The following is a 20682-nucleotide window of genomic DNA, read 5'->3' as shown; positions in this document are numbered from 1 at the left end:
TTAGGGATGGGCTGGGTCCTTCTACGGCAGTGGTGCTGTCCTAAGCACGCAGGCCCCTGCAGGCATTAGGAGTCCCAAGCCCCTGTGATGTGGTGGCAAGAATCAACTGTGCCCTGAAATTCCCTTAGTCCGAGTCCTGTTTCACCCCAGAAGTGGCTGCACCTGGAGGGGTGAATGAAGCACCTTGATATCAGGTCCCATGCTGACCACTACATAGTGCAGTAACCAGCTTGCCTTGGCACAGAAAAAAGGGTCCTCATGCCCATCTCAGGGATGAGGAACAGACATCCCAAGAAGATAGGAGCCTCACCCGGGGTCACACAGACAGGCTGGGAGGTACTTGGAGGACGCAGGGCTGGTGGGGTCCCTGGGTAAGAGAGTCCCCACCGCTGCCGTTACATGCTCCATGACCAGGCACCCGGTCCAGCCTCCTCCGCCCAGCAGCTGGGCTTGCTGTCCCCTCTGCTCCAGCAGGGAGGGTGGTGGAATAACCCAGCTCTTCGGAGCCTGCTGCAAGGCCCCTCCCTCCCTCAGGCCGTGACCACCACTGCAATGCAGCCACCTCTTGGGAGGAATGCAGCAGGGGCAGTTCAGAGCCCTTTTTCAGCAAAGTGCTGAAATGTTGGGTCCAGCCAGCCTGGACAGTGCAGAGCAGCCACGAGGGGTGTACACGATCTCGGGGATCATCAGGGATGGTCCTGCCTTGAGCAGGGGCTGGACAGGATGACCTTGTGAGCCCTACTTTCCTTTGAACCTAGCATCTCAACTACAGGGGGAGAACAGACCAGGTGCAACGAACACAAGGCAAACACCAAGCTGGCGTGTGGCTGGCGCACAGCCTCTCTATCTCTGGCGAGGAGCACTGCAGGACCGCAGAGCCAACATCACTAGGCTGCAGTGAAACCAGAGACACCAGAAGCAGCAGCACAAAGACCCGTCGTCCCCACTCCTGGGTCCCAGCAGAGCACAGCCCAGGGTCCCAACTGCAACTGCACACATCATCAGAGTGGGGCTACTATCTAGGCGCAAGCCTGTCCTTAATTATAAAAGGCTCATCTAGCCACTTGCCATTGGGCTAATTGGCTGTAATTAGTGGATGAATTGCATTCAAAGGGCTAATCAAAGGATTAATGTTAGAAGGTGCTGTCCCAGCCCTGTGACTCAGCCAGGCAGATGCTCTCCAGAGGGCAGCTTTCTGCGGCATGGAGTGGCATGTGGCTGGGAGAGAAAAAGAGCCCCTTGGTGCCTAATTTAAGCAGGGGTTTGAGATCCTGCAGAGGCACCTTCCCCTTGCATGTGTGCGTATGAGCACAGATCACCTGGGGGAGCACCACTCCCTTGGCACCTGGCTGGGCATGCAGGAGCAAGGGTAGCTGTATACTTGTTACCTGCCCCCTCCTGTGGGAGCAAATGGGCAGAGTGGGGCAGTCTCTTCTCCTTTCTGTGGTGTTAGTAGGCACCAGCAAATCGCCCGCTCAGTGGAGCAAGGCAAGAAGGTGTCCCAGAGGAGACCCACTGCCTCCCCCACCAGCTCCCACCCCACCCTGCTCAGCGCTAGGGCTGGAAGCCCAGCCTAGCCTGCAACCACAGAGCTCAATATCCCCAGCCCTCTGCCACATGCCCACTAGCAGGGCTGCCTAGACAGATGCAGTCTCCCTCTGCTCCTGGATAGCACGTGTGAGACATGCTCGTGCCAGGCCCCACCTTGAGGCACAGGGGCTGGCAAAGGAGCAAGCAGTGCAGAAATCCCAGCACGTGCCTTGCCCCCTCGCTGGCCTGTTCTGGTGTCAGATTGCTGGTGCTGGACTGCTCCTCCCGACATCCAACTTTGATCTCTCTCGCTGCAATTTAAGCTCCTGCCAACTGTGCCACACATCTTCTGGTCTGGCACCGTGCTCTTAGGAGCCTGACATCGTGACCCTAGGCTGACTGGGGGTGGCCTGCTTTGCACTGGAGATCACCAGCCTCTGTAATCAGGGGGGACGGGGACAGAGAGGGGCGCAGGCTCCCTTGTCCAGCATCCGTGCCCACGTAACAAACAGATCCGTCTCTGACAGAGGCCAGGACCAGATGCTTCGGAGGAAGGTGTGATCACTCCACATCTGGCACATAGGGAGTGATCCTCCCCACCCGTCAGGCCTCACCTCCGTCTTTAATACACAATGATCAACTTGAATCCTGGAGCACAGGGTTTCGTGAAACCCCCAACTGCCTCCCCAAGAGCCTTTTGTTTTCTGCACACCCGAGATGTGGCCCCACCAAGTCCTGGGACCTTCTGGTCAACCTCTTCCAAACTCTCCATCGACCAGACCAGAAAGGAGGCACTGGCTGGGAGGAGCCCAAGTGACTTTGACTCCTCCAAGCCGAGCATCGCTGGGAAGCGCCCCCGGGCTCAGATCCCCAGCAGGAGCACTGAAGCAAACTCGGCCGTCTTTGGGGTGCTTTGTTCCCCCCTGGTCCTGGACGCTGAGAGAGCTGGATGCTGTCAGGGGCCGTCATGTGTCTGCCAGGAAGATGGGGAAGCAGCAGGTATCCTCGCGGCTCAGGATGTGAGCCAAAACAGCCCCGACAGTGGGGAGTACGCTCCACTCCCACAGCGTCGTCTGCAGAGATGAGTGCACAGAACCCCGTCTGCTTCTGGGGTCGGGGGTGTCTGGTCTCTTCTAGCCCCCCTGGATGGCTCTGAAAATACCCCATCCCCACCTCTGAAATGCAGCCACCTCTGGGGTGGAACAGCGCTAACCACCTCCGCTGTGCCATACTGGTTGCACTGGTGGGGGTGGGAGGGCACTCAACACAGAGCCCTCACCCAAATACAGCCCCTGGCTGGCACCGCTCAGCCCGTACGCACTCTCCTGACTCCCTTAGCAATCCTGATGCATCCCTGGTTACATCGCCATGGGAACAAAGGGATGCAATGTGACAGGCAGCGGTTCCCCGGCTGCCATCTGAGACAGGATCTGAAGTGACGCTTGAGCCAGGCTTTTCACACCAAACCCATCTCTTCTCTCCCCCGAGCCCCCGACGCTCCAAGTATGGACGCACGAACCACTTACCACGGGGTGAAAAGGGGTGGGGGGTGCTTTCCTATGTGTTGGCTGCCCCCACGGGTAAGTGGAAACCAAACTGGGGTAACTTACCCCTATAATGGAAGGGCTAAAACTACCGCGGTTTATCCTACGGGAAGAGCGTACACATGGCAAGTGACTGCGGCAGGGTAAAGCCCCATCCCCTTCCAGCATGCGGTGAATTGCTCCTGCATCCATGGCCCCCACCTGCCTTGCCTCTGAACAGCCTGCGGTAAACAAGTGCTTGGCTGTAGCTCGGGGCTGAGCAGGGAAGCCATGAATTAATAATGCTGCTGGATCGTTCAGAGATCCCCTTCCACCTTCGTGCAGCTGTAAGAGATGGTTTCAAAGCCCCACGGCAAAAGGCAAGCGCAGCAGAGAAGGAAAGCTCCAGGACGCGGCTATTGTTCTTCGCAGCATTGTCGCAGGCTGCGCTAGGGGCTGTACGAGCACAGGTGAAGATGCTCCCTGCCCCGCACAGCCGACAGTCCCAGCCAGGAGGGCCTGGATGAATACAGGCAGACGGGGGAAGAGCAAGGAGAGAGATTTGGTCGATGCAATAAGCAGTGTCCTGGTTTTGGGCACGGCAGGATGAGAGCTGTCAGGAGGCAGCTGAAGGGGAACAGCTGATCCAGCTGGCACCTTCAGCTCCGCGGCCCTGTCAGGAGGTGACCAGCCGTCATGTCTGTCTGAGGGCTGCTGGGGAATTCAAGCTGAATGAGTTTGCTGGGCCTCAGTCCAGTTTCTTAAGAGGCGGGTCATAGGTTGCTTGCTAGCAGAGACAGGTATCGTGTGAACCTTGCGTCACAGTTACACAACATTTTCCCTCTGCAGAGCTCGGCGTAAGCAATTAGCCCCATTTCACAGATGGGAAAACTGAGGCACAGTGGCAGAGTCACTTCCTGGGAGGTCAGTGGCAGAACAGGGTTTAATACACCACTTTCCCGATGCCCAGCCTTCGGCTTCTACACCATGGCTGTCCCATGGCCACAGCTCTCTGCTATAGCAGAACTGAGCGGTGCAGCTGGAGACCCAGCACTTCCCTGCTGTGTGATGGGGTCCTTCCAGGACAGGGCAGGGCAGGGAGACCACGTCTCTTGTGCCTGCACAGTACCAAATCTGCAGGCCAACAGAGACCAGCCAGCCACGGCGGGAGTTGGGTGGCAGCATGGGTATCAGCATGCCCAGGTTCAGGGCGCTTGCTCCGGTGGCTGAAGCAAGCGCTGACAGCCCTACTGCTGCGGCTTCCTTGTTTGGGCGAGACTCATGCCAGCTCAGGTCCGCTGATGCCGGGTTCAGGTACTCACACCACACCAGTCCACAGGGCCATGACTTAGAGAAACAGCAAGAGGAAGCCCCACAGGGAGACCTTTCAGCCTGGGGAGCTGGCAGGGCATCAGTCCCAAATCCCAAACATGGGACGTAAACAAGGAGGTCACAGCAAGTCACCTGGACCCAGGCTGGATGAATGGGGGAGGCGGGGTGGGAGCACGAGGGGGCTTGCGGTGAACAACAAGGGCCAGCATCCCCAAGAGGATGGAAACTCAGGGGTCAGGGGGCAGGGGGCTGGCTGGAGGGAGTGCTGTTCAGCCATGAAAATCAGTGCCGTACGGTGCATGCATGACACTGTGAACATGCCAGTCCATGCACACGGGCCCTGTGCCCTGGAGGAAGGGTGAGTCACGAGCATCACCCAAGGGCAAGGCCCTGTGCTCTGCAAAGCTGGCTTTGGAGGTGAGGGCGTGAAGGAGTGTTGCCCAAATCAAAACCAAGCAGAGCCTGGCCCTCAAGTTCTCAACTTCTTCATGCCCACAGCACCGAAGCCTCGGCAGGGAGAGGAGGCACCTTGCTGGGGAACAGCTTCACAGCAGACCTGGGACCCTGGTTTTCTTGGTGGTCACATTAGACCCCCAGCCAGCACGACCTGCCAGCCCCCCGCCACGGCAAGTGGCCAATCCAACTTGTGGACAAGTTGGAGAGAGTCCAGCAAAGGGCAATCAAAATGGTTTGGGAGCTGGGTATCAGCTGATGAGGAGAGGCTGAGGGAACCGGGCTTATTGAGTCTGCAGAAGAAAAGACCGAGAGGATTTGATAGCAGCCTTCAACTCCCTGCAGCGGGGTTGCAAAGAGGACAGAGCTGGACTGGTCTCAGTGGGGGCAGATGACAGGACAAGGAGCAATGGGCTCAAGCTGCAGCAAGGGAAGTTGAGGCTGGACATTAGGAAGAACTTTCTCCCAAGGAGGGTAGTGTAACACTGGAAAAGGCTACTCAGAGAGGTGGTGCAATTTCCATCCTTGAAGGTTTTGAAGACCCGGCTAAACAAAGCCTTGGCTGGGATGATGTAGTTGGGACTGGTCCTGCTTTGAGCAGGGGTTGGACTAGATGCAACCTCCTGACGTGTCTTCCAGACCTCGTTTTCTACTATTCAATGAATCCAGCTGCCCCCTAAGTGGGACTGATGCCCCCATCCCAAAGCTCAGGGCGATTGGCATCGCTGGGCACCCAGCCTAGCCCGAGGGGGAGGCTTCGGGGCAGAGGTGCCACTCCAGGGCAGTATGCCAGGTTGCAATTAGTGTGGCACCTCCGCCCTGAAGCTGTGGGTCAGACGTGGCAGGGCTCTCTCATCTGCCCCAGGCAGCCTGTCAGCATCTTCCCACGGCAGGGGATAGCTGCCCATGTCCCCTCCCCCTGCAGTCTCACCTGCACGCATACGTGCCCTGCACTGACTAGGGGCCGCAGGCCTGCAGTATGGTGGAGGTTTGCTCTCCAACACCTTGTGAAGTGAAGGGCCCACGGCCAAATCCTCCTGCTTGGTCCTTTTGGACAGCTCAAAGGCAGCCTTGCTGCCCAGCTGGCAGAGGGAGAGGATTGGGGGACTCTCAAATTCAACAGCTAGCTCTGCCACTGCCTTCCTGTGGGACCCTGGGGACGTCGCCTAGCCTGCCAGAGGCTCAGTTCCCTGTGGGTACGAGGCTGCTAGGCAGTCTCAGCAAGGCCTCACAGCCTCATGCCCACTGACGGTGCCCACAAAAGGCTCTCTCCCTGCCCCAAACCAGCCGCAGAGCTGCTGAGTGGCAGGCCCTGGCCTCTTTCCCCAGCATCCCCCTCACCCAGACTGCTGCTAGGCCTGAGCTGTGCCCTCTCTCAGCACTGGGACCCACCTCCGTCCCCGCCGGGAGGGAACCAGCCATCTGAGAGCTGCCGGCAAGCAGACTGGGGCAGGAGCCATTTGGGGTGCTGCATTTGTACAGCGCCTGGCACTGCAGGGCCTGATTCCTGCAAGGGAATATCCCCTCCCAGAGGAGACGAGTCTCACGCATGCCCACTGAGACAGCACAGTCCCACTGCAAGTGCCCGGCCCCCTTGCTCCCCCCCCCCACGCCCAGCCAGCCCACCTGCGGGGACACGCCAGCCCAGGCAGCTCTGCAGCGTTACACCACCGGACAGCCTGGCCCCTCGGCGGCTGTGGGGGCTACCACGGCACCAAGAATAGCAACCAGAGGGTGGGCAGCTGCAGAGCAGCTCATGGCTGGCTGAGTCATGGGGAAACGCGATCGATGGGGCTGGGCGCTGCCTCAGGAGCCCACGTGTGCATGGGGGCCGAGGCCGGCCCGGGCTCCATGCTGGCCCCTGCTCTGAATGGGGCTCAGGCCCTCCTCTCTGTCCCCGGTGTTATCCTGCCGGGTGCACCCAACAAGCCCCCATGACTGCACGGCCCCTATGCAGAGCGAGAGTGTGCACCAAGGTGAAACCTCCACCTGCCACGTGCCACCAGTGAGGGGCACCGGGCAGCTGCCAGTGAGACACTCCTGCTGGCTCCCAGCGGGGCCGGCTCCAGGGATCTTTTTGTCAATGCCGGGGCAGTGGTCCTCCCAGACATCACCAAATTGTCCTGGTTGGACAGATGGAGAAACTGAGGTACAGGGACTAGGGAAGTGACTTGCCCAAGGTCGTGCATGGAATCTGTGGCAGACATGGGGGAAGAAGTCAACTGAGGGTTACACACACACACGCTCATGCCCTCCGGCCTCTGTGAACCACTATGACCCTACCCCCAGGCTCAGTCCAACCCCCACCTCCTTGAGGACACCGGCCGTCTCAGGGATGCAGATGGCCTTCAGTGCAGTGCCCTGCTCTGCGACCGCAAGGGTTAACGATGCTCCAAATCATTAAAGCAGCAAAACATGGAAGAGTGCTCGCGCACGGCTAAGACGCATCCGGGGCGGCCGAGCACAGAGAGCCGGGCTGGAGCAGAGGCTCCCACGGTCCCCGAGCCGCCCGCCCCACACGCTGATGTCGCCTGGACACGTGTCCTGAATTGCTGACACCCCGGCGCCTGCCTGGGGCTGCGCAGGATGTTGGGGATGTCCACAGAGAATCGCAGAGCTAGCTTGCAGTATGGGGGGCCTGCATCCTGCTAGGGGGCGAATATATGGGAGGAAGGACTCAGGAGATGCATGCTCCACACCCAGAGGCATGTGCCTTGACTTGTGGAGGCCCTGCCCTTAGCGAGCGTGGCCCCGGGACCTCTATCCTGGACCCCAGCACCTCCCCGCTGGCTCCTGAAGCTGCATGTGGGCTGACTATGGAGGGAAAGAGGATCCTGGGACCCCCCAAAAGCAGATCCTTCTCCTTCTCAACCCCCAGGAAGGGCGGCTGGCTAGCCCCACGCCTGGCATCGACAACATTAGCAGGGAGAACTGCCATCTTGCCCCCGTTGTTAGCAGCAATGAGACGGAGGCACAAACAGCCTCGGCCCCAAGCGCCTGCTTTCCACGCAGCGCCACCGACATCCCGCGTGAAAGGAGTCCAGCAGGTCTCCACGGAGGGGGCTGGATCGGCCTGGGGCAAGGCGTCACGGGATGGGGGCCCCAGCAGCCCAGCTCAGAGGTCCCTGGCTTTCCTCTTGCAGGCTGTGGCCCGCATGCCATCGTCTTCATCGCACCCTTCCTCCCCATCCGGCGGGGAGAACAAGCCATCTGCAAAGCAGCCTCTCTACTTCTGCCGGCTGGAGCAGAGTCCCGAATCCCACCGGCGGGCACCGCGGGGCCCCCAACCAAAGCATGGCCCCTGGGAACCGCCCACGCTGCAAGAGGACTGTGGCCTTCCTTTGGGCACCTCTGGGGATGACACCTCTGCCAGGGAGGCAGAGAGACTTGAGCTGCTGCGCGGAGGTCTAGGACAACGTGCCGCGCAGCCCCACCGCGTGATGCAGACCCACAGACATGCACATGGCACACGTGTGCATACCACAGCCGTCCAACACGCCTGTACCCTGACACGCTCAGGAACAAGAACCCACCTAACGCCCCTGCCCGTGACTTTTCCCCAACGCGCCCCCTCCATCGACCGCGACGCACCTCCTCCGCCCGCCCCGGTCCTCATCACCTCGGCAGTGCCGCCGTTGGGGTTGCTCCGGCTGCCGATGCCTTTCTCCGGTGCCTCCTCGGCCGCCCCCCCCATGCCGGAGGGGGCGCCGGCGGCGGTGTCGGCCCCGTCCCCGATCTCTCGCATGTCTTCCAATGCGATCGTGAACTGGGCCAGCGTCCTCACCATCTGCAGCATGCGGGTCCCGGGGTCTGGCCGTCCCACCACGGCGAAATCCAGAAACAAATCGGGGGGGGGGCAAGGGGAAGAGGAAGGGAGATGCTAAAGCCCCCAAATATAATGAAGTGACAGGGAGGAGGAGATGGGGGAGCACCTCCACCGAGGTCCCTGCGTCCGGCTGGCGGTCCGTCTCTCCCCCGGTCCGAGTCCGCTGGTTCTCGCTCTTTTTTGCTAGCAGGTGTGCAGCCTGCCTGTAGCTCTGCTGCTGTTATTATGAGGCACTCGGCAGACGCAAGCAATCGCTGCCAGAGCCAGGCAGGAGGATCAGTGAGAAGAGGGCCACGGGCACCAAATTGGTGCTCACGCTGCACGCACCCAAACGTACAGGCACGTGCGGGCTGTGGGAAGGGGGCTGAGCCCGCCCCGGATGCCCCACAGGCGCTGGGGGCACCCCACTATGACGTGCCCTGGGAAGCAGCGCGCTGATGGCTGCAAGCACTGTACAGCATCCTACAACAGTAGTCATGGGGAGGCTTAACCCTGCAGTGGGGCAAGCCGACCCTTCGTCCAAGCCCCCCGGCCTCAGCCGCGCCAGTGAGAAGGTCTGTGGCCCCCCGACACTGTGCGTGGGCTGTCACGAAATTCCCAGGTCTCACAGACACTACCGGAAGCAAAGATGGTCCCGTTTTTAAAGGCAAGCGTGCCTCACGGTCGATGTGCAAAGCCTTTACCAGTGCACGTCAACCGGGGTGTGCAGATACCACATCTGTACAAGCCCCGTGACTGCCTGCAAGGCAACAGCCCCCAGCGCCTGCTGTTTCCAGCTGCCCCCGGATGGGCCGTGAGCCACGAGTGACTTCAGGGTCTAAACATCGGCCTCCCTGGCTTGAGCTAAAACATGCCCGAGCCCTAGGGAGGGGCCTGCCCACACTGTGAGGGTCGGGGCCTGGAAGTCTCTTTTGTGTCACTGGAGGGGTCAAGAGCCACGCACAGGCAATGGTCTCCATAAACACTGTGGGTCACTGAAACGCCAACACCCAGGGAGCGGGGGGCAGAAGCTGCTGGGATGCTTGGCCAGCCAGGAAAAGCCCATCTCTGCTCAGGGACAAGGGACCCTAGGAGACTCTCAAGATACTGCTGGAGCCAGGGCTGTGGAGACCTGGAGGAGAGGAGTACCCTGTAAGGGCACAGTGCCACACGCAACATTGCCCAGGGAGATACAGGACTGATAGAGGTCTTGCCACAGCGTCAGACACAATGCATCCTGGATCGGGCACCATCAGCACACGTGTCCCTGCAGCCTCCCAGCTCAATCCTGCATGGAGCCAAGCGCCTCCACCCGGCCCTACTGTCCACAGCGGGTGCAGCTACATGTTCATTAATGCCGTATTTACTGTGCATTAAGTGTAGTACAGTACTTGGAGTGACCCCGAACAAGCAGCAGCGAGTGCATTATACAGCTCTGGGGAATATCACATCTTCAAAGCAGCAATGAGACCTACATCCCACATCAAGCCTGGCTGTGATGGATAATTGACCCTGCTGACACCAAAGGGTCAATTATCCTGGAGTGTGTACGGCAGGTGCACTTACACGAGTATAAGAGTGCTTATAATGCTATGAGCTTTCCCCCTATACTGGTAAAACCCACTTTGGGATGGATCCCACCCTTATACTGGGAGAACTGTGCTTGCACTGGGCATCGTACCAGTGGGGCTATATTGATCCCCAAATCACACTCATTACTGGCACAACCCTGCCAATATAAAAATGTGGCCCAGGCTTGTACACCAGTTTGGAAGGTAAATGGGCACCCAGTCCTCTTCCAGATGTGGTTTCATTGCACACAGCTGCACTAGAGGAAGGCTTTTGCTGCCATCTGGCAGCTGGCAGAAGGCACACGGAGACTCTCCTGAGCTTTTTGCTGGCTCTGCCATGATCCCTTCAGCAGCTGGGGGCTTCCCAGGGCATCACTTGATCTCAGCTGCTGGGTGGAGCACGGATGGATGTGCAGCTCTTCAATGGCTTGGTGACGGCAACGTTTGTGGTCTGCTCCGAAGACCATCAACCCAATGCACGGTTCCCCAGGCTCTTTGTGCTTTGCCTGAAGTCACGTAGAGAGTCTGTGGAGGAGCCTCGAACAGAGCTCAGGTGTCCCGAGAGGTGGCACAGAGCCTCGATGGGAAGAGATGCACGCTGGAATTCGACTGCAACCCGAGGGCTGATCCGTGCCCGGCCTCGCAGCAGGCAAAGCTTAGGTAAGCATCCAGGAAAGGAGCAAGAGCTAGAAATAGCCGTATTTAATTAACAAGGAGCGAGGTGGAGTTGGTAATGAGCAAAGGAAATAAATAGGCTTTGGAAGGAACGGCTGTAGACCCGCGGGGACTAACTGTGAGCAGAGCAGCAGGCCCAGCGACACCAAGCCGGGTCCCCTCGGACGACACGTAGTCTGGGCTGAAACGAGCCTACCACGTGCCCCAGCGCTCAGGCGCCCTCCCGGCTACCGGGGAATCCACCCTGCAGAGCGCAGCAGGGGCACAGCTAGGGTAGGGACTAAGAGTTGGTGCCTGCATCCTCCCGTTGAGCCCATACGGCGCTTGCCCTGGGGCCCGCTGGAAGCAGCAGTAGCTCTGACCCCCCCGGAGGGGATATCCATTGTGGCTGGAGAAGCGGATGAGGCAGCCCCATGGGGGCTTTCTGAGCCCCGATAGGTCAAACTCCTTCACTGGTTCCCGCGGGACCCAGGCTGCTGCGCTGCAGCTAGCATAACCCAACCCGCCCAGCTGCCATGCTGCCCCCAGCAGGCACGACCACAGGCGGGGGAGTACCAGGCGGAGAACAACCTCCTCCCTTCTCTGCCTGCATCTTCCTGGGGCTGGTGGGAACATGTGGCCGGGGCAGTGATGGACTTGGGGGGCTTGGCTGAGGTCAGGAGTGGCAGACGGGCTTTGCAGGGTAAGGTTCAGGCTTCAGACCTGCCTGAGCAGCACTCAGGGCTATTGTTCACACCAGCAGGGAGTGCCTGGGGAGCTCGGAGGGTGAGAACAGCAACCCTTGGCTCATCTGTGCCTCAAGGGCCAGCACGTGTATTCCCGTTATACAGATGGGCAAACCGAGGCAACAACAGGGGAAGGGACCTCCCCAGGTTTTCCATCCACTGGCAGAGCCTGGGATTGAACTCGCATCGCCTCAGCACTTGGATGCTGTCCTGTCCTCTTGTCCATGGGGCAGAGAGGATCACCACCTCTGTTTTACACATGGGGGAAACTGAGGCACAGAGAGCCAATATGAGCAGGGTCCCGACTGCCTCACAGCTGACCTCCAGGCATCGCTTGGAGGGCAGAGGCAGAGCTGAGTGGAGACCTTGGGGTCTCTGTGCTAAGCACTGAACCGGCCCTGCCTGCTCGCTGCAGATCTGGTGCCGTGCTGCAGGGCTGCTCCGGCTGGGACAGTCCAGGGCACACCTCCCCCAGCAGGGAGTGAAGTGAGAGCAGCTTCTAGACCCAGTACACCCTCCCTTGGGCCTCCCTCTGAGCCCTTTTCAGTGCTGGGCATCTCTGTGCCATGCTCGGGCAAAGAGACTAAGCCGCCTGCTTCCGCTTCCTGCTCCTGACGGCAAACCCCAGCCTCAACCCAAGAGCACAGCTGCTCTTCCCCTTCAAGGATGGTCTTCCTGAGTTGGATTCAAAGTCTCCAGCCCAAAGTGATATTAAAATTACCAATGTATCTTCCTGACAGCGGGTGGCGGGTTTGCTAACAGGCACCTTTCAGATACCTCGTGGCTATGCTCACAGTGACACTGCTGCTGGTGAAGGACCTTGGTCACTTCCCTGCTGGGAAGAGATGGAGGGGATCTGAACCAAACCGTCTTGCATACGAATTAGGAGCTGCCCCCACTGTATCCTCTTGATGGGTTTATGATGCCATGGTACCCCCTGGCCTCTGACATCCTGGTTACCCACAACCAGCCGCAGCCCCAGCCCCAGCAGCAGCACCACCGCGGAGCTGCCTGTTGCTGGCACCTTGACCCACGCCACTGACACGAGCGGGGCAGAAAAGGAGCTGGCACCGGGGCGCTGGCTGGAAGTGCCAGTCAGCCCCAGGCTACTGCACCCACGGGCCGGCAGCTGTGACTGAGGTTCCTTCGCTGGGCCTGCTCCTCCAGCTCCTCCACACCAGCCCCTGCTTCATTAATTACATCTAATGAGATGCTTGCTGGTTTCTATAGCAACTGCATGCAGCAGCAGTTCTTTTGTCAGGCTGCATCCAAGGCCAGGAAATTTCCTCTGGCAGCAGCTGCAAGGCTCGGAGCAGGGGAAAGCAGCAGGCAGGGGCCGAACGCCGCCTCCTGAGCTCAGGCCATGGAGCTGGCCGCTCCTCATGTCTTAAATGATCTTGATGATCTCCCGAGGTCCCTTCCAGCCCTAATGTCTATGAAATCTATGAAATAAATCGTGCGGCAGGCCCAGGGAACCTCGCTGGGGACCTAAGGAGAGAGCTCCTTCTTCCTCTTCCAGGAGATCACGCCTTCACATCATGCTCTGGGACAGGGGTGGCCAATTTGTGGCACGGCTGCCAAAAGAGTTGCCCCCCACTGCTTCAAGAGGATCAGGTTGGCTCCTGGCAGTGTGGGGCCATGGACACTGTCACAGGACACACAATACAGCAATTGCCACTCCTGCCAGAAGCGGGCAAGAGCGCACCAAGATGCAAGATTTTCTGCTCTATCCTTCATATTGGGCCCACCCACAGTACCCAGCACCATCAGCTGGGCACTCATGCTGGGCCAGCTGGACCTTGGAGCCAGCAGTGCCTCATTTGACACAAGCCAGGCCTCTCAGCCCCATGCAGGGCACTGCGAGCTGGTGCTGCCAGGCTGCAGACCATGGCTGGGGCAATGCACGGGTGGACACCTCTCCCTTGCAGGCAGCCTGCCCTGGCTCCCGAGCAGAGGAGCAGCAGTGTCCCACTCCCCATAAGCAACGAGTGGCAGCGTCAGGGTTATCTTCGCTGCACGGGCACGAGGGTCCTGGCCCCGCTCAGCCTGTCTGCGACTGAGAACAACAATCCCGGCCCGGCTGCCAGACAGATGCTGCATGATGGAGTTAACTTGGCAACACGGCTATAAAGAGACCGAGGCATCAGCGACAGCTGCTGAGCTCTGCAAAAGGAGAAGGCAGCATCCGAGGTGGCTCTCGGCAGTGGGGACAGGCCCTGTCCAGTTCCCTTGGGGCTGCCCGATGCCATGGCCCCCCTGCCCAGCTGGCACCGGGCTTGGGAGACACCCAGGAGGGAGGAGCAGCACAGCCTGGGGCTGCTTTTGCTGCAAGGCTGAGTCACACGGGAGTGCAGCAGCCTCTGCAGGCAGCACCGCGACAGTGCTCTGGGATGCCGGCTCGGCTCGCTGCATGAGTGGGGGCTGGCGCCAGCCACAGCAAGGGGAGCAAGGGTGGGCAGACTGCGCCCCACAGCCTAATTCCCTCTAGTGCAGCCGACTAGCTGCCTGGAGCCCCCCTGCGAGACTGGGTTTAGGCCAGGGGAGACAGGCAGGGCACACAGTTTTGGCTGGCCTGCCACAATTTAGCCCCACACCCTCCCCAAAGGCCACTCTAATCCCCCTCCTCTGCTCCGTCTCCTGCTCTGCCTTCTGCTCCCTGTCTGATCTCCTGCCCTGCCTTCTGCTTCCTGCCCAATCACCCACTCTGCTTTCTGCTCCCTGACCTCTCTACCACTGTCCCCTTCCTGATCTTCCCTGCTCATGCCAGACTGGCCACCCCTGGTCTAACCCACGGGGCCTGGACAGTGCCCATCACTGCGGCATCAATGCCCCTGCAGCATGTAGCAGGGATCTCTCCCCTGCAGCACTGCCTCCGCTCAGCTCTCGCTCTGCCAGGGGCCACAGGCAGGGAGGCCCCGTGTGATGTGCACCCAAGTCCTGGGCTGCGCTGACCCGCAGCCGGTTTGTGCTAGGAGTGCCGGGCAGCAGGGATCATGCCAGCTTTAATGGAGGCAGGATGGGAGTCCTTGGTGATGAGAAGAGAAAAGCAGAGGCCAGGCTTGTGGAGTCGGCAGCTACCTGGGAAGAGCAAAGACCGCCCAGCTCGGTTCACTTCAGCGCCGTCCCTCACGGAGCAAACCCAGACGGTCTCGATCCCCAGCGGGACCAGCGCCTGCAACGTGACCGGGCATTTCCAGCCTGCACGTGGCTTTGAGGAGATGGCGCAAACACCAGGAACACCGATCCTGCTCTCAGGGCCCGATCCTAATCCCCTCGGAGGGCTATTTGAACAGGCCTGGGATCAGCCAGCTGCAAATCTGGGCTAGAACTGAGAACGAGGCCACCAACCTCGACCCTGGAGCGACCAAGTGCAGATGTGGTTTCCTGGCCCAGTCCCTGCCCGCCGTCCCAGTCGGAGCGGATGGACTCACAGCGCGACCCAGCAATCAGCCCACAGGCACAGCCACCCTGTATGACGGAGTTCGGGGCAGACACCAGGGGTTTCAAAATGCTTTTCATTAATCCACCAATTTAATTTTAAAAATCAGAACAAACCCAGCTGGCAACCCTACAATTACAAGGGAGCAGCAGCAGCTCTGCATTCCCCACAGCTCTTCCCCAGCTCAGCCCTGGCTGCAGGTTTCAGTGTCAGGGCTATAACAACCAGCACGCCAGTGTTTCTGTTTCCGCTGGTGCGACTCAGTGGGGTTTGGCCCCACCATCCCCTGAAGTCACTGGAGCCGGGTCAGCTAAGGTTCCTGCTGCTCTTTCCGGGAAACAGCGTTCCCACATCTCTCCATTCCCCACTCAATGCAGCTCAGGGCTCCTGCAGGCTGTTTTTTCCCAATCAAGGTACTTTTGACATTTCACTATTTGTGGGTTTCTCTCCTGTTACGAGAAGAAATTCTTAGCGAATTTATGCAGGCAGCTGCCTTCCTCCTCATGGATCTGCAACAAATCGGCATGCCCCAAACCCAGTGACTAGCCGCGGGAGACGGCGATGCTGAAGACGACAGCTAATCCCTTTATGCCTCGGCCTTTCACTCCTGGGGTATAACCAAGAACCCAGAGGGTGGTTTGATGCTGGTTTCCTTCTTAAATACGCCCCAGGTTGTCTTCCCCTAACACCTCTGGGATGCAGCGAGGTGCTTCTGGGCACAGCTGGGCACAGCTGGCTCTGATGAGGGGTCACTGGTGGGAGTGCTTGTCCGCTGGTGGTCATCAGAGGTACCCTCATCTGTACCACACCAGGGGCCAGCTGCCCAGGCATGGCCAGGAAGGAGACTGCCCCACTGGGACCATATTTACCCACATAACAGCTGCACTTTCTAACCCCCCTGAAATTTTGCTGCCAAAAACCAAGGTTCAGCCATTATACATGCCACGCATGGGGCAAGATGGAAGCGGTATCAATGGAGCGATCACTGTCCTACTTTCTCATCTAGCACAATCTCGCAGCTAACGTGGGGCAGATGTGCTCCACTCCTCAACATGGGGAGGCTTTTAAAGAGAAACTGCTTCTGACTCGGCCTCTTCAGAAAAGAGCAATACAGACACGATCCCCGGAAATCCAAGGAAGCACAAGGCCCAGCACTCACAGGTATTTCTCAGATAATACTCAGGGGTGCAGCCTACCTGGGTGCAGCTTCTACATGAGTAAATAGGGTATTCCCAGCCAGATGAGCAGGGCCCGGCGCTGCTGCCCCTCTGCTACCAGGAGAAATATCTCCCCGCTCTGCGCAGGCTGCCCGGCAGGGCCTTGTGACAGCAGCCGTGCTGTCAATCCGGCACCTGCTGACAGCCAGAGAGGTCGTCACCCAGCGGCTCCTGGCAGCTCGCAAAGTGCTGGCAGGCGAGATGCAACCTCTCCCGGATGGGGACCGGGCTGGCTCTGCTGGTCTCGCTCCCCGCTGACAGGTCAACCATGTGCTAACAAGTTCCTGGAGTGCTTCGGCTGCCTGAGTGCTTCCGAAAGGGCAGGAGCCGCCAGCCAGCTGGTCCCCAAGCTGCTGGGGGCCAGGATGTGCCCTGGTGGGACTTAGCACTGCTGGGCACCTCGAGCCCCGGCACGGCGGGCTCCGCAGCGCCCCGCGGGGAGCAAACCGAGGGCTGCGGGGTTCAGCTCTGGGGTGACCTCATGTGCCTGCAGGGTTGATGGACCAGAGCCCCTGCCTGCGTGTTTGTGAGCTGGCTCACATGCTGCAGAAGCAAAGGGCCTCAGTCTTTGGCCCTTGAGATGAGAAAGCAGCTGCCCTAATGAATCCAGGCTTCTGCTGGGTCATTGCCCCTGGACCGTCTGCACTCACTGCAATGGCTTCTGAAACCACAGCCCCGCAGGGTAGAGGGGTGCAGAGAGGGTCCCGTGCCGTGCTAGGGCTCAGGAGTGTTACACTGGTACTGACTCAATGGTCTGCAGGATGATGGGGGGCAAGTCTCCTTCCTCCATGCTCCTGCCACCAGCCAGATCCTGCCCTAGCAGCTGATGTCCCATTAGCCCAGGTTAGCATCAATGGTTGGCACTCAGCAGCATCCCCAGGATGCAGCGGAAAGCGGGAACCCATGCTGTGGGTGGGAATCCTGCCCCCAGGTCCTCACCCCATTGCTGCTCTGCCTGTGATTTCAATCCAAACCCAGGAGTCTGCATGAAGCACTGATCTGCCACGCACTGGGGCTGAGCACTGGGCTCTGGGGCTCCAAAAAGAAACCAGCTGAGACCTTCCCAGGACCCCCACAGACAATGGACCCGAAGCTCCTGGCTGCAAGATCTGATGGGCCAAACCAGAACCCAGAGTGGGAAAATCCGTGACATCTGCTCTCCCCAAATCCAGACCCAAATTTGGGGACTTCATCCTGGAAATTCCTCTGGGGAGTGGGAAAAACTGTGTCATTTTGCCTGCACTCCTTTGCAAACGCCAAATCACGATCCGAGCAGCAGGAACCTGCAAGAGCCCAAATCACCGACAGCGACAAACTGCTGCATCCCAGGGCCAAGACCTCTGTGGGCTAAGCCAGCAAATGCAGAATTTCTCCAATGCAATGAGCAACTGTAGCCGGCTCTGACATGAGGAGACCCCCTGCCCTGCTCTTCTGCTAATATACCTGCCAGCTCTTGTGTGAGATCGGAGGGGGGCCCTGCTGTCCTGCCCCCCATGCCCATTCCTGTTCTGCCCTGAGGAATCAGCTGTGGCGCGTCCAGCACCTCCTTCTCGCCCAGCGGTGTTTAACCTTTTTAGACTCGAAGCACCCCTCGTTAGTCTGGACATCCCCTGCAGAAAATGGCAGCTCTTTGCTTTCGCTGGCTGCCTGACTACAGAAAATTAAGAGAGCAGCTCTGTTCCAAAGAGCTCAGCAAAGTCTGTAACAGGGCAGAACGATTTCGAGACGACGGAGTCCTACGTGCAATAATCTCTGGGTGAATCGCGTACAGGTGTTTGCACACTCAACAGTGCTAATATTGTGCAGCCCCCTGTGGCACCCTTACAAAGATCTCATAGCACCCGGGTGAGAATCACGGCTCTAGCCATTGAGCGGGGCTCCTGTGTCTGGGTCGGTCCAGGCCCGCTCTCAGGGCAAACCCGGGGGAGCGATACCTGCTGCTCTGGCTGGACCCTCCAAGCCGACAGCAGAGGAATAGCATGTCTTTCAGGGAATTTGAGGGTCGCTTTCTCTGGAGAGTTAGTAGGATACTGAGGGTAACCAGCCCTGCTCCCCTCAATTGTATGCATGGAAAAGCCCTGCTGGACCACCATGACATGCCCGGCATCACAATCTCTAAGCAGACAAGGCAAAAGAGGAAAGGAACAAAGTTGCACTACCTTGCAGTGCTGGGGTCAAATGCCAAAGGAGCTGTCACAGATCTGTGACTCCCCAGAAACTGCCCAGGACGAGAGCATCAGTTCACCCCAGTCCCAGCCCGGGGCAAAGCCCCTTGTAGTCTCAACAGGCAGGAGCGGTGGGTAGGCAGAGATGCAAGCCAGGTCTCCCAGCCCCTGCTCAGCATCTCCATCCATCTCCCTCCATCCATCTCCCCCGAAAGCTCTTTGAGGCAGGCACCTGGCACCGTGGTGGTGTGTGTGCACAGCACCTAGCACGATGGCCCCTGGCTAACACGACACTGTGAGCAATACAGTGCCCGGGCCTTGACAGCTGTGGTGCACGCTGCACACAGCTCTTGTGCCCTGCTCTGCCGCATGCACGTGGCATGAGCAGAAATGTGGATGTTGGGACAGCAAGCAGTTCGGGATGAAAGAGGAAGTGCAGGGACGGCAGAGTGCAGAGGAAAGCAGCTGAGAGGCTCCCAGGGAATGCAGAGTGCTCCACCCAAGAGCCAGCTGCCCCCCAGGCCTCCTGGCATGGCCAGCAAGCCTGGAAGGAGCATCCTAGCTTTCAAGCACCTTGCTTGGTCCTCGAAGAAGGGAAGAAGTCCGGAGATGTTTCCTTGCTGGCCAAAAGAACAGGAAGTCCCCAGGTATTTTTTAAGCAGAAGCATTTTTGCCTGGATTTCCTGCAGCTCTGAGCAGGCAGGGTCTCTTATTTATCCTGCAGTGTCATGTCAGAGCCTTTGTCATGGCTCCCAGCCCCTGCTGCGCCTGGCTCTGTACAAATCCCAAAGGAAAAAACCACTTCTGGCTACAGATGGATCTGGCATGAGATGCGGCAGCACAACCATATTCACGTCTGTTTGGCCAGCGATGGCGGGAGAGCTTTGCTGAGCCCAAGGACCCTCGTGCTGGGCATGGGGCCTGTGTAGGGGGAGACAGTCCTTGCTTTGCAGAGCAGACAGTCACATAGACCAGTGACACAGGACAGGAAGGGAAGATCAACTGCTTTTGTTTTATGGATCAGGAGGTAAGGGAAGAGAGAAATTAAGTGACTCACCCAAGGTTATCTGGGGAATCAGTAGCAAAGCAGGACTAGCACCCAGGCACGGGAATGTGGAGCTGGAAGGGGCCTTCTGGGATATCCAGCCTGGCCCCCCGCAGTCGCAGGCAGCGGTTAACCCAAGGAATCCCCAAGATCCCACATCAAACCCTCCCACTTAGCTACAAGGCCCAGGACCAGAAACACCACAACACCCTATAAGAGGCCATAGGTAAAAGCAGGGGAGATGAAGACACCATGAGGCCCTTCCACTGCTGTGACTAGGGAACAGTTAGATACCACCTGCTCAGAGGATGCTAGAAAAGGATCGTGCCCATGGTACAGAGGAGGTGACTGGTAGGAGCCAAAGCAGAAGAGTGAGACCCTCCGTGTTTTCTATGCACCAGCAGGAGCATCAGGACCCCCCAGCCTCCACCCCCGGTCCTGGACTAGTGCTTTAAACACGTGCCCGTCTTCCCTAGTGTCCGCCTCATGCCTTAGCCTTGCCCAGACAAGTCACCACTGGCTCTGAGATGGCAATTCACTCTCCGTGGCCTTTCTCACTGTACAGGAGGCCCCCGGACGGCAGGGGAGGGAGCAGTGTGATGGGGGGCCCCGCCTGCCCAGGGCCATGGAAAGGAAACAGAGCCAAGGTCCCTGAAAGGGGCTACAAGGAGCAACCTCACGAACTAAGCCTTTCCCTATCAACGCAGGGCAGTGCCACTGCTCCCACTATGTGTCTGGGGAACCGAGGCACCGAACCCGGTGGCCTCTTGAGGTCAAGGTCAAAGCCGGGGAGAGCCAGGGAGAAGATGCAAGGCCCAGGGCTTCGAGAACAACCCTCCACCTGCCGCGGCAGCTTGCCCTGGGATCTGCGGCACACTGGACCTGTCTGAAGTGGGACAGGCCCTGAGCTGCTTTAGGAGATTTCTAGGCTTCACCCTCCTTTGGGGAAAAGTGGGGAGGGGGAGTCAGCGATGTGCCACTGGGTCCAGGGGTGATCCAGGCCAGTGGTTTTCAACCTGTGGTCTGCAGACCTCCTGGGGGTCCACCGACTATGTCTAAGGAGTCCGTGGAAGATGACTGTGATCAATCAAAGGTATGTGAATACCCACACTCGCAATTCAAAGGGGTCTGCACCTCCATTCAAAAAGGGGCGTGCAAATGAAAAAAGGCTGAACATCAGTGATCTAGGTGTAGCGATGCCT

General features: G+C 59.0%; 1 protein-coding gene across 3 annotated transcripts in view; it reads right to left on the bottom strand.

The window, feature by feature from the left end:
- The window catches only part of ARHGEF17 (Rho guanine nucleotide exchange factor 17), a 139831-nt gene that overhangs the window by 64135 nt on the left and 55014 nt on the right, over positions 1–20682 (bottom strand). The window contains exon 1 of one of the 3 annotated variants that reach the window (XM_019530527.1): positions 8458–8872. The exons of 1 other annotated variant lie outside the window; for it this stretch is intronic. In XM_019530527.1, the coding sequence (XP_019386072.1) occupies positions 8458–8634 (177 nt within the window). In that variant the 5' untranslated portion in view covers positions 8635–8872. Of the gene's footprint in view, positions 1–8457; positions 8873–20682 lie in introns of those variants that run through there. One more of the 3 variants, XM_019530528.1, reaches the window with a different exon arrangement.

The sequence above is a fragment of the Crocodylus porosus genome, unplaced genomic scaffold, assembly GCF_001723895.1.
Source record: "Crocodylus porosus isolate Cpor-Errol unplaced genomic scaffold, CroPor_comp1, whole genome shotgun sequence".
Taxonomy (NCBI): domain Eukaryota; kingdom Metazoa; phylum Chordata; order Crocodylia; family Crocodylidae; genus Crocodylus; species Crocodylus porosus.
The sequence above is the reverse complement of the archived record's forward strand: the minus strand, read 5'-3'. Positions and strand labels throughout refer to the sequence as shown.